Source organism: Trichosurus vulpecula, chromosome 4, assembly GCF_011100635.1.
Source record: "Trichosurus vulpecula isolate mTriVul1 chromosome 4, mTriVul1.pri, whole genome shotgun sequence".
Classification (NCBI taxonomy): domain Eukaryota; kingdom Metazoa; phylum Chordata; class Mammalia; order Diprotodontia; family Phalangeridae; genus Trichosurus; species Trichosurus vulpecula.
This window is the reverse complement of record NC_050576.1, coordinates 156,732,300-156,745,380: the sequence shown is the minus strand read 5'-3', so window position 1 is coordinate 156,745,380 and position 13,081 is coordinate 156,732,300. Positions and strand designations below refer to the sequence as shown.

General features: G+C 45.2%; 1 protein-coding gene across 1 annotated transcript in view; it reads right to left on the bottom strand.

Annotated features, from left to right (window-relative positions):
- Window positions 1-12,855, bottom strand: part of CFAP45 (cilia and flagella associated protein 45) — a 36,936-nt gene extending 24,081 nt beyond the window's left edge. Inside the window, exons 1-7 of the mRNA XM_036755559.1 lie at window positions 12,787-12,855; window positions 10,301-10,426; window positions 7,577-7,710; window positions 5,653-5,797; window positions 5,020-5,190; window positions 2,587-2,765; window positions 1,832-1,961 (exon numbers count right to left, since the gene is read on the bottom strand). Coding sequence (XP_036611454.1) covers window positions 1,832-1,961; window positions 2,587-2,765; window positions 5,020-5,190; window positions 5,653-5,797; window positions 7,577-7,710; window positions 10,301-10,426; window positions 12,787-12,855 — 954 coding nt within the window. The remainder of the gene's footprint in view (window positions 1-1,831; window positions 1,962-2,586; window positions 2,766-5,019; window positions 5,191-5,652; window positions 5,798-7,576; window positions 7,711-10,300; window positions 10,427-12,786) is intronic.
- Between the last annotated feature and the right edge of the window lie 226 nt (window positions 12,856-13,081).

Below are 13,081 nucleotides of genomic sequence, written 5' to 3'. Positions count from 1 at the left end.
CTGAAGCACGCACTGTGGAGCGCTGAGAGCTTGGTCAGATATCAAAGGTGCTGAGGCCATCCGCTGTATCCCAGACTATTACCAGTCATCCTGACTTTTGTCCAGCCACTGGACTTCAATGACTCTGGAAGAGAGTAAGGCTGACTACTTTGTGCAACTGTGCCTCATTTAAATCCAATTCAAGAGCAAGTCAGGACATTACCCTGTGATGTCACTGGTCCTCTTCGAAAACTAAAAACAAACAACAGTCAGCTTTCTGGTTCAGACTAATTGAATTCCTAACCAATCTCTTGTGAGTTTGGTTGGTATAAATCAGTTCAGTAGTTTGACTACCTCTGGATGGACTAGGAAATCAAGTTCCTGAGCCTGTAAAGCTGAAGCTTTGACAGGAAACCTGAGGCCATTCCTCCAAAGTCCTACCTATTTTTTTTCTGTCTCTGTCTCTTCTACGGGTGCCCAAATGCAGGAGTAGCACGGTCTGCTGCCAGACCACTGGAGCCAAGCTTGCTCTGTGCTTCCTGGGTCCATCTAGTCTTTGTCTTAAGTAAAGCCAAGTACCTTCAATGACTCTCTCCTCTTCCCCAGACTGACAAGTCTCCTTGTCATCCAAATAGCGCCTGGAATCCCACCTCCTTCATAAGGCCTGAAAAGGATGACATGGGGTAGTAGAAAGAGAACTCCACTGAAGAGTCAGAAGACCTGCTTTGAATCCCATCACATACTAGCTTTGTGACCACAAGAAGCCACAAACTCTCTTTGTTTCTTCACATGTAAAATGGAAATAAAACTTGCACTCCCTCCCTCACAGTCTTTTGGTCAAAGTGCTTTGTAAACCTTCGAGCACTATCTGAATGTGAGTCGATCTGACTGTAGGATGAATGCCTGGGCATGGACTCTTACCATGCCCTCTTCAGTTGGCACTGGAGAATTCCCTTCCCCTTCCCACGAACATGGCCATTTGAATTATCTATGCAAATAGACCAAGGCACCAGAAGAGATAATCCAAAGAGCAGAGACTCTTAAAAACCAGTCTATTTAGCTTTGGCATGCATTTAATCATTTCTTTTGCAATATATACACCTTCCTAATTGTTTCATATTGGCTAATGGTAAAATGGGCTTTCCCTGTCTAAGTACGTAACAACTAAGGATAAAGAGGGCACCAAACAGCATGGGAGGTGACAGGGACAAGCAAGTTCCCAAACCTGGCTTAATCTGCCAAGAGGACAATCCACCTGCAGATAACTGAGAGCTGATTTACTGTAGGGGAATCAAACAAGCAGGCTGAGTTGCTGCCCCACATCATTCCCAAATGCAGCCTGAACCAGATTAAAATGTAAACTGGGAAATATTTAACAAAATACTATGGAACATAGACAATGTAAACATAATGGTTTTCTACATCACTTTTTGTATGGCTTTGTGGCCCCATTTCTGTTCGAGTTCATAGCACTGTTTATCTGACAAATATTTTGCCTGTATTAGAAGTAAAACACATTTCTTTCTGTTAAGAATAAAAAGTTGCCTGTGCGGTCAGTCATAATTAATCTGCTAGCTAGTTTTGATTAACTCTTTTTTATGGGAAAACAATGGCAGGGATGAGGGAGGCGTGTTGTTTATTGGGAAATGACTAATGTGGCCCAAAATTAAATTAAAATTTTAATCTAAAAAATTTAATTTAAAAGGTCAATTTTTTTAAAGACTGTTTGTCTGTACCCTCCAGTCCCAGAGCAGCAAACCTTTCAGAGATGGGGGGGGGGGAGGGAAGAGGAGGAAAGGGTAAAGGATGAGGTGCCTAGTAAGACTCAACAGTCATTCTCACCCTCTATTACCTTTATGTCTTCCTCCTGGAGCCGCTCCATATACTGTAACATCTGCTGGATCTCCTGCTCCCGGACCTCTGCCTGCAGTGCCCGTTCCTCCTGATTCTTTTCCATCTGCTGGACAATATGCCGTCTTCCTCTACAAATCATAGAAACCATCCAGTCCAACCCCCACTTTTAACAACTTAGCATTTGAGAAACCATTGGTCTCCATCTCTCTTCTTTATCCTTCATCTTTGGCCCCTCCCACAAGATGGTCAGAAAACAGTTTGAAAAACTCCCTTCTCTAAACAGTAAGAGGAAATCGGAAGAATCACAGAGCTCTTCCAGTCTTTCTCAAGTGATCTCACTGCCCTTGACTCTTCTGCCCTACTTTGCCCCTTTGCTTCTCACAGGCAGACAAGGTCACCCCATCTGGCAGCCTGGTTGAATTGAAAGAACACTGGTCCTGGGATCAGAAGGTTCCTGAATTTGAGACCCTGTCCTTCACCAGGTCAGGAAAAGTGGAGAAATCCAGCTACCTCAGGGTGTCGGGGAAGGACTGGAGAGTCAGCTCCACCAAAAACAAACTCCAGAGTCCAGGTGTGAGTGCTGTCTCTCTTCCTTCCTGGGACATTTCCTTATGGCACTTAGTGAAGGTTTTATAATAGCAATATCTGCTACTGATGAAGATAAGATAGTTTCTTAACTCTTCTTTCATTGTATTCAACATGGGTTTAAAGGGGATTGTGAGTGGCCTGGACAGGGAGGTCCAGGCAGCTTACCGTATTCTTTCCTCTTTCCGCTTCCTGACTAGATCTTCTTGCCTCTGGATGGATTTCTGCCGTTCCAATTCCATCATCTGGTCCAGTCGCTTCTCCTCTGTGTCCATTTCCTTTTGGATTAATTGTTTCTCCAGGATCTGAGCATCACGGATGGCATGACACCTGGCATTCCGGATTATCTGAGGAGTGAGTAAGAGGTTGTAACACTAGGTTTAGGGATGAAAGTAGGGACTAGGGGGGCGTGTGTGTGTGTGTGTGTGTGTGTGTGTGTGTGTGTGTGTGTGTGAGATAAAGAAGCAGTTTGGGAAGGATGGGAAGAAATGAGAGGCAAATGTTGATTCCCCTCCAAAGACCAGTGGAAATCCCTAGCTCTAGTTAATTAAAAGCCCAGAAAAGCAAATATAATTATAGGACCATATATCTAGAGCTGGAAGAGACCTTTGAAGGCCATCTAATCTAAATCCCTCATTTTACAGGTAAGGCAACTGAGGTCCATGGAGGTTAAATGACTTGCCCAAAGACACACAGTAATCTTCAGAAATGGAATTTGAACTCAGAACCTCTAACCTAAGTGCCAGCATTGTTATTCTGCTTAGTCACATGTGTGTATATGGGGTGTGCCAGATGTCTCAAACGTATCCTATTTCATAAGAAATTTAGTAGCTGGTGTCTCATTTTTTCAAGTTTACATTTTTTAAATAAAGTTGAATTTTTGATTTGTTAAAAACTTAAATTTAGTTTATTTAGTGTGATAAAATTGAACACTTAATATTCACTTTTTAAAAAAATTCCTGAATGCGCACCCTAATTACATGTGCATACACCCTCTTTTGAGGCCACATTCAATCAGTTACCAAATCTTGTCATTTTTACCTCCATGATATGCCTCATGTCTGTCCTCTTCTCTCTACTTGCCTGGCCATCACCCTAGCTTCAAGCTCCCATCCCCACTCACCCAAACTACTAAAACAGCCTCTTAATTGGTTTTCTTGCCTCTGGTCTCTCCTAGACAGCTGCCAAAGTGATTTTCCTAACATGTAAGTCTGACTGTGTCACCCTCCACCCGACCCCCACCCCTGCCCCAAGGCTCAATAAACTCTAATGGCTCCCTATTGCCCTCTTGGATCAAATACAGGCTCCTCTGTTTAGCTTTCAAAGCCAGTCACAACCTGGCTCTAACCAATCCTTCCAATCTTACTACACTCTATACCAGAGGTGTCAATATTTGATAGTAATTGTTAATTAATGTTAAACAATATTTAACAAATTTTTTATCAAAATAAAAACACAATAGAACAAAGACCAGGTTAATATGTGGCTTTTTAAGTCAATCTGTGGCCTGCAGGGATCCTTACATACAATTTGGTGGCCTGTTCCTATTTGCGTTGGATATCATTGCTACATGTTCCTCCCCTTCCCACACTCTGCCTTCTTGCTATTCCTCACACACATCTCCCACCTCTGCACTTTTTTGCACTGGCTGTTCCCTGTGACTGTCACGCACTCCACCTTCACCTCGCTCTCTTATAATCCTGTTTCCTTCAAAACTCTGCTCATGTGAAACCTTATACATGAAGTCTTCCCAGATCCCCCCCCCACCACCCACAACTACTGCTTCCTGCCCCAAAATGTACCTTATAGCTATTTCGTACATTCTTAATTATGTACATGCGGGCCTCCCTGATAGAATGGAAACTCCTTGAGTGCAAGGACTGTTCCACTTTTGTCTCTGTATGCTCAGTGCCTGGCATGCATTAAGAGCTTAATAGATTGTTGTTGTGGATTCATTGAATTGTGGAAAATGTAGACCCAGCAAAGAGTCCATTACAGCATCTGGTAAAAATGAACATACTTAGGCAAATCCCAATCCCCGCTTCTTTTTTCAGGTTAGGAGAGCTTGATTTGACAGCCAGGGCAGGAGATCCCTAGAGATGAGTATGGAAAGAGGTAACGGTGGGGGGGGGGGGGGCAAGGAGGGGGGGCGGTGGTTAGAGGCCCTGGAATAAAGGAGAGGAAGGAGAACTATGAGTATCAGTGGTAGAGGAACAGGAATCGGCACTACTGGGAGAATGGTTAACTCCTTGCATTTGGACATTAAATAAACCAATGAGAAACAAGATACAGACAGCTAGGGCACTTCTGGCACCTAGATGGCAGTGCCAACTTTCCCCTTTCTCACCACTGGAACCTCACTGCCTGGGCCACCAGCTATGGCCACAAATCTCATGCTCACTGAGCTATCCGGGCATGTGATCTCCACAGCAGGCTCACCTACCATGGGAACAGCTTGGGCTTCACCTTCCATCTTCCGCCCATTATCTTTTCAAAGCCTCCACTACATGATTGCTTCCTTTAACCTTGTTGGGCATCTCCAGCTTGAGACCAACACTGCCCAGAATAGGAGAGAGCCGGTGGCCTCACTCAGCTCCTCACCTGGGTCATGTCTTTGACCTCAACCTCCTGCTCCATCCTCATGGCGTTGGCTTTCTCCAGGAGATTCTGGGCCCTCTCCTTGGCCTCCTCTTCCAGGTCACTGAGCTTCCTATTCTTCTTCCGTACCATCTCCTTCTGCTTCATCATCTGCTTGCGAAGGGTCACTGCATTCTGGGAAAGATCAGCCCATTTCAGCAGGGTGTGTGGAGGGGCGTCTGATCCATTTTTATATCATAGATATAAAGGTGAAAGGGACTGTGAAGTCTTAACGAGGCTGGGACTGTTGCCTAAATATTTTGTCCTGGGGCTCGTCTCTCCAATTTGCTCTAATGGGATTTTTACTCCTCACTCCATCTGATCACTAAGAACCAAAAGGTTTCACCTCTTAGCTCCAATCTCACCAAGGCCCTTACTCCTTATAGTTTCTTTGGTCATCACTCTAGCTGAGCTTTTCTGCCATGTTTTTAAAAAATGAATGTTCCTTAGAGTTTCAGTCTAACTTTCCATCCCTTCCTTCCTCTGGGGTCTTTTAGGCTGAGCTCCCATTTATCTGGTGAGAAGCCAACCTCTCCTCCCACATAACCCCAAGCCACCAGGGGATCCACAGAGGCCAAGGTTGGCAAGGTTAGCTACCAAGACATCAGCCTTTTCCTTTTTGTGAGCCTCTTCAACGGCATCTCGTTCTTCCTTGGTAAGGATTCGAGAAGCAAACTTGATCCGTTCAAACTCCTCGGGGCTGATGATAAGAGACGCCCCTGAAGGGTCTTCTGTGGGGACTCTAATGAGAGGTATAAAAGTGGAGACAAAAATCAAAGGGGAAGAGGGAAATAAGAAAAAAATAAAAGAAAAGCATGAGTGAGTATCTCTATCTCTCTTACACACACACATACAGAGAGAGAGGGAGAGAGAGAGAGAGAATTCACACTAACACACTTTGGGTTTCCTTGTTCCTTTCTCCTGTCCCTACCACAGTGCCCACCCTCTGGAACCCAGCCAGCTCCTCAACATGAGGTATTTCCACCCAAACCAACTGGACCCATATGGAAAAGGTATGAATATCCTTTATCACAAGAAATCAAAAAAGGGAAGCTTTATGGGACAGATCTTCTCTCTAAAATGGGCAGCATGAAGGCCAGCAGAGAAACACCTAAACATCCCTGTTCATCCAGCCCAGACAGAAGCTTTGAACACTAAATATTAATTAAAATCTCGGATCAACAGCAGCAGCTGACATGTCTATAGACCTCTCCTTCCCAGCTGCCCAACGCACTCAACAAACCAATAACTAATTATAATGATTATAAACAAATGACATACATTAAAGGTGGGGGAGGGAGCAGTGGTGGGGGGGAGTCACTTAAGGAATGAAGCTGCTTCTGGGTGAGGCATTTTAACAGGCACACAGGAATAAGACGCAGTTGCTTTGAGACAGGAAGTGAAACCTCATCTAATAAAACCAGTGGGGGGATTCCAGGAGGCAGACAGAATGAGAAAGCATATTTGGGATTTGGCCAGGACATCGAGGTTAACCAAGTGGCGCGGCCCAATGGAGCCTTGCATCTGGAACGACCAAATATGCTCGGAACCTAAGATAGTACAGCAAAGGCCCTGGGTATGGATCAGTACCAGGTTAATGTGCCTCTTGATGCTTTCTATGGCCCTAAAAAAATAACAACTAGTCACCTTATATAACTGCCCCAGACCTCAGACCTGTGGATGGCTCTCAGGACTGCTGAATGGGAATGTGATGGGCTTGGGCTAAGCAAGGATAAGGTTATCCCAGAGCTGCAAACAAGAGTAACTGAAGAGACAGCTCTCAGGGCAGCATCTCTGGTGTGTCTCCCTGGCCCATTATTTCCTGGAGCCGCAGGGAGTACTGGACCAGAGTGGGAGGGAAGGGAATGGACAGTTACAGAGTTAGCTAAGTACCAACTGCTACAAAGAAGTGGCTCATTTCCAGATTCCTAGCCAGGCCCAGATCTAGGAGGAGGGGGCCAGGGCAAGGAGGGAGCCACTAGCAAACAGTGCTGAGCTAATCCCAAAGGAACCTAGCATTTCCCATTTGTGGCCAGCCACTCTGGGAAGAAGCCAAGAGGTTAATTAGGCAGCTGGTCAGTTTTCCTTTGCATCAGACTCTTAAGGCACCAGAAAGGAACTGACTCATCCAGCTAATTTCCCTTTACCAAGAGCACCAGTGGGAAGGGGAAGGGAGGAAAAGGGAGGGGAGGGGAGGACCCAAGCATCCCATAAGCCCTTCCCCTCTACTAGCTCTTAAGCCCTATAGCCAGCTGAAGGAAATGGGAAAGAAAGAACATGGAATCAGGGAACAACGGGAGAAGACAATGATGTATAAAGCAGGGATGAAAAAGGAGGTGGGGCAAGTTAGAGGAAAAGCTCCAAACCCTAAAACAAAAGGAAACAAACAAGAAGCACCAGAGTGGGAGGAGGAGGGATATGATGAGAGGCGGCAGAAAGGATCCTCTTCTCATCTCAATACAGCCCCCTAAGCCCAGGGGAAAGAGGGAAAAGTGAAGGGTGACTGGACCCAGCTACTTACACCAGATCCCGGACCATGTCTCGAGTGATAAGCCGGATGGTCTCCGGCTTGTGGATCCAGCCCAAGCTCTTCTGGATACTTTGCCTGTCCCTTAGAAGCACAATGGGACTCTCACAGCGGACCTTCTGGGGGAGCTGCAAGGCCAGAAGGGGCAACTCGCTAGCTGGCCACACAAATTCCCCACCCTTCTGTCACCAATTTGAGTCCCAGAGAATCCCCTCACCTGGGTTCTCCACCCACCCAACAACAAAGCACTAAAAGATAAATTGAGGCCCAGACTCTAAGACTGCAAGGAGTGTTGGATGCTGGGGAAAACTAGGCCATGTTCTCTATTTGAAAAGGCCAAAAGTTTTTTTTTTTTTTTAAACATCTGTCCTCTCCTCCTCCTTCATCCCCTTCTCCCCACCCTTCCATGATAGTCCTATTCAGTAGCTGCTAAAGATGAACGTCCTTCTTCATAACACACTTTTCTACCTCATGATATTCTTTGGGGAGGGCATCCCTTTCCTCCCCAAAGAACACGGGGAGATACTAATGTCTGCATATAAATAATGTCTGCAATATTCCATCGCTTGGGGGGAGAAGCATAAAACTTAGGAGTTAGAGATGACCGTAATGCCCAGTACCAGGGGTGGGGAACCTGCAGTCTCAGGCCACCTGTGGCCCTCTAGGTCCTTAGGCGTGGCCTTTTGACTGAGTCCAAGTTTTACAGAACAAATCCTTTTATTAAGGGGATTTGTTCTGTGAAGGGCCGGACTTGAGGACCTAGAGGACTACATGTGTCCTCAAGGCCACAGATTCCCCACCCCTGAATTCTAACCCAACTCTCATTTCACAGATGAAGAAACCAAACCCCAGAAATGTTAAGTGACTTTCTCAAGGTCATACAAAATAAGCAGTAGAGCTGAGACATGAACCAAGGATCCTTTGATAGCCTATCATAATTTTTTTCCTTCTACATCACACTCATGAGTTCTAGTGCTCTGGGTTTGGTGAAGAAGCTAATGAATTCTCTTGAATCACTGAGTTAATTTGATTTCTTTTTTTTCTCCTCAATAATCCAAGATTTCCCAATTTCAAGTGTGGTGTTAAATTGACCGATCTAAACCAGGAGAATTCCTCAGTAACTTCTCTGAACACTTATCACATAAAAAACACAGAGCTGGAAGAGACTTTAGAGATTAGTCTCATTTTCCAGATGAAGAAACTCAGACCAGCATTGGACTTAGAACCATATAGCAGGAAGGATGCAGATTAGACAGAATTTTCCTAACAGCGCAGACTGAGGGAAGCTGTGGGAGCTTTGTCCCTGGAGGTCCTAAGAAATAGGAGAGGTGCTCACTTGAATGAAATGCTATAGGTGTGGCTCGGCCCAGCAGTAGTGAGAGGGTTGGACCAGATAGTTCCTCAAGGCCCTCCCAGTCATAGGAATCTGACTCTCTAAATGCTGTTCCTCTAAGATGATGCTGCCACCTGGTGCCTGGCCTGGGCTTCTGTGTGGGTATCAGACAGACTGTGGGAAACTCCTGCCACCTACTGCCAAATCAGGGCCTTCTGTGGATTCCAATGTTTTTCCACCCCCAGGTATTCAGCCCAAGGAAATAGACCAGAAGGCAAGGGTTTCTCCTGATTGTTCGATTCTCTTACCAGAAGAGATGGTTCACTGAGGACTTAGCCATATTCAGACCTAGCCAAGTCCCACTGAGCGCAGACCAGGTGCAGGTTTGATTTTCATCAAGTGAAACCACACCTCCTTTTTTCCATCAATAGGCACATTGACAAATACTAGGTGGGAATCTATAGAGCTTCTAAAAGGAAACATGCTTATAGAAAAAATCTGGAGAGACTTTTACAATTCCACTCTGGATAGTTCAGGTCAGGGACATTGTTGCTACTTGGAAAAATCATCAGTGACCACCTTTTACTCCCCACCAGAGGTACCTCTTTCATCTTATTTCCTTCCCTTGCTTTACTTTTTTCTTCTACTTTCCCAATCCCCAATTTTCTGTTTCCTCCCCTACTTATGCCTTAGACCTCACAGAGGTGCTCATGGGCATTGCCAAATTCTGCTAGAGGCACTCAGGACTCAAGAAATTAGTGACCTCTGGTTTAGACCATATTTGCAAATAGTCACTGGCCCAGGTTCCCAAGGAAAGGAATTCTATCCAATGGACCAGTAGGAAAGGAAGTTAATTTCACAAAATCAACGTATATTACACAGGAAAGGAGTATTCATTTCTTGAGTTTTGCTCCTTAGGATGGAGAAAACTATAGAGAGCAACAAAAAGCTATTCTGTACTTGCCTGGTTGGCTTCTATTGGTCATTCTCAAATGTCTTCATGCAAGGACCCGCCCACCATCCCTCCCCCCTCCTCAAAAATGAGGCAATCTGGCATGTACTCATGGGCACCAAATAGCTCCTCTAGCCTTCTTGTTGGCATCACAGCTATTCTTAAAGGCTAGAAAACAGGGAGGGCTTGGAGTGGAAGAAAATAAGTCACCTTGTTCACATGCCTACAGTTTACTGCTGGCACTACTAGAGCTCTGCCATTCTGATCTCAGTGACTACCGCAGTGTCTCCTGTGTTAGCAGGTGGCATCACGAGCATTAATTGGTAGCAATGTAGGTCACTGTCTCAAGGGTAATCCATGTATGTATTTCAAAAAGGAGATCACAAAAGGGGTTTTTGGGGATCACAGCAATTAGACGGAAACAGGATGTTACCTTGCCACCACCAAAGAGGCTCTCATCAACCTCAGAGTTCATGGCCTTGGTCCGGTAGCGAGTCCTGTTCCTCGACCTGTTGGAAGTGCTAGAGGAGGAGCTCAGGATGCCAGCTGCACTTAGTGGCTGGAGAGGTGGAGGGGAGGGGGAAGGAAGGAGGAAGGAAAGGAGGAATATAAGTTTAAGGTTACAAATATAATCACATGAGCTTAGATCAAGGCAAGCAAACAATCTGCTAACAAAGGAGTTAATATTTCTGGTGTCATCGACCCCCTTTGACAGGAAATGAAGGAAAATTCTGGAGGTTGGTTTCCTCATGAGTAACATCCCAGTGAAAGAACCTGAATAAATCCTATGAGATGTAGTGTGCAAAGTTGAGGTGCTCCACCAGGCTGGAGGGTGCCCCCATGAGAGCAGGGGACTCAATCAGTGAGGACAAGAACCTCTGTGACTGTGAAGAAGCCCAAAACAGGTTCTCTAAGAGGAGACTGGGATGTTTCTTTCATAATCAAGGGAAACTCAGAGTTACCCAGTAGGTAGAAATGATGGAAGAAGTGTGAAAGAATCTGTTTCAGCTCATGTACCATCCAGAAGACAACTTGTCTCCTTGGAGAGGCATGGACAGAGCCCTAGCCATGGAGTCCAAGAGACCTGGGTTCAAATCAAATCTCTGACACTAGCCATGTAACCATTGACCTGCAAGTCACTTTTTCTCTGTAAGCTCCAGTTAGTCTATCTCTGAAACGGGAGTATGAATACCTGTTGTACTTACTTTACATAAATCTTACAGGCTTATTATAAAACTCCAAAGAGATCATATAAGTAACATGTAAATGTTATTTTTACTACTATTACTGTCTTCTAGGCAATTCAAGTCCTCTCATTTTCCTGCCCCCAAATTTATGGTGCTTCCCTCCCACCTGCCAAATGAAATGCCAACTCCTCAGACCCCTTCACCAACCATAAGCCTCCGTTTTCCCACCCTCGTTTCTTAAGCAAATCTGTTTATAAACCCAACTACATTCCCTCCCACCTCCAAACTCAGACAGGCCATTCTTTCCATCTAACATGTATTAGTCTAAATCTTTCTTCTCACTCCAAACTCTGCTCTCCAGGAAGCTTTCTGTAATTAGGGATACAAAAGTAAAAACTAAATAAACCTTGGCATAAAACCATAGACCAGAGAAAAGCAAACAGCTTCGATGATAGACTATCAGTAGGCTGGCAAGCCTATCCATGTTTAATCCCACCCATTTCTGATGACTCCATTATTCAACATTCATGTAGTCAGTCCCTCAACAAGCATTTATTAAACAATTACTGCCATGCACTATGCTAAGCGCTGGGAATACAAAGAAAGGCCAAAAAAAACCACCATCTCATCTAAAGAAACTTGTAGTCTAGTGGTGGGAACAATGTGTAAATAACTAGGAACAGACCAAATCTATTCAGCGCAGACAGGAGGTCATTTCAGAAGGAAGGTACTAGCAGGGGCAGAGGACTGCCAAAGCCTTCAGAAGGTGGGATCTGAGCTAAGTTTTGAGGGAAACCAGGGAAGCCAGAGGTGTAGAGGTGAAGAGGGGGAGCACTCCAGGCATGGGGGCACATAGTGCAAAAAAAAATTACACAGGGTCAGGAAGTGAAGGGTCATATGCAAAGGTCAATTTCATGGGATCATAGAGAGTAGTGCATACATAGAGAGGAGGAATGTGCAAAACAGCTGAAAAGGTAGAAAAGGGTCTTAAATGCCAAACGGAGCAGGAAAACTGGAAGCTACTGAAGTTTAACCAGTCATTCTGGGGAGGAGAAGCAAGCTAGTGGCACAGTAGATAAAGTAATTGACCTGGAATCAGGAAGACTTGAGTTCAAATATGACTGCAGACATTTAACTTCTGTCTGCCTCAGTTTCCTCATCTGTTAAACAGGAACGAAAATAGCAGCTCCCTCACAGGGTTATTGGGAGGATAAAATGGAATATTTGCAAAGCACTTTTGTAAACCTTGAAGGTCCATATGAATGCTAGCTCAGCATTCTCAAGAAATTAAGCCATTAAAGGGAAGAGATCCATGGCAAGAGCTAGCAGAGATGGTTGGACCAAGTGAGGGGGAAACACGGACGTGCTTATAAGCAGCAGGAGAGGATCTGACAGCTAATGAGAGACTGAAGATCTCCACCCTCTCTCTTGAGCACACTGATGAGGTACCCTATCATCTCTCCCTTGGACTTGGAACAGCAATGGGGGAATTTCTCTACCCTCTTCCTCATACCCTAGGAGCACTGGTGGCTCTGCCTGACTCAGTCGCCCAACTCCCCCAAGGCATGGGGACCAAATGAGCAATTAGGAGTTGCTACTAGGTCATGCATATCCTTTAAGGATGTTTGGGAGACTGAGGGGAGAAGCAGGAAAAGCCAAGGTAATGACAGGGCTTGTAAACAAAGAGTCAGAGGACCTGGACTGAAATCCCACTTTTGACACAGCAAGTTACTGTAATGAGAAATTGGCCAATGAGGCCAGCCTGAGCACGCACAGAGTGTTTGGCTGATGCAGCCCCCATGTGGATTTTGAAGCATGTATGGATAACCGGGTCCAGTCTGGTAACCATGTGATAAAGAGGAGCCTCAATGAATGACCATGGAAGTAGAAGTAGGGTTTGTCCAAAAGGCATTAGTCAGTCCTGGCTTGTGACAGAAGAGAAAACACGCAGTACGAAGAGCAGCCTCAGGTGCCGACATGTAGCCCATGAAAATGGGTCTGAGTTCTTTGCTTCTGCCTTTGTGTAT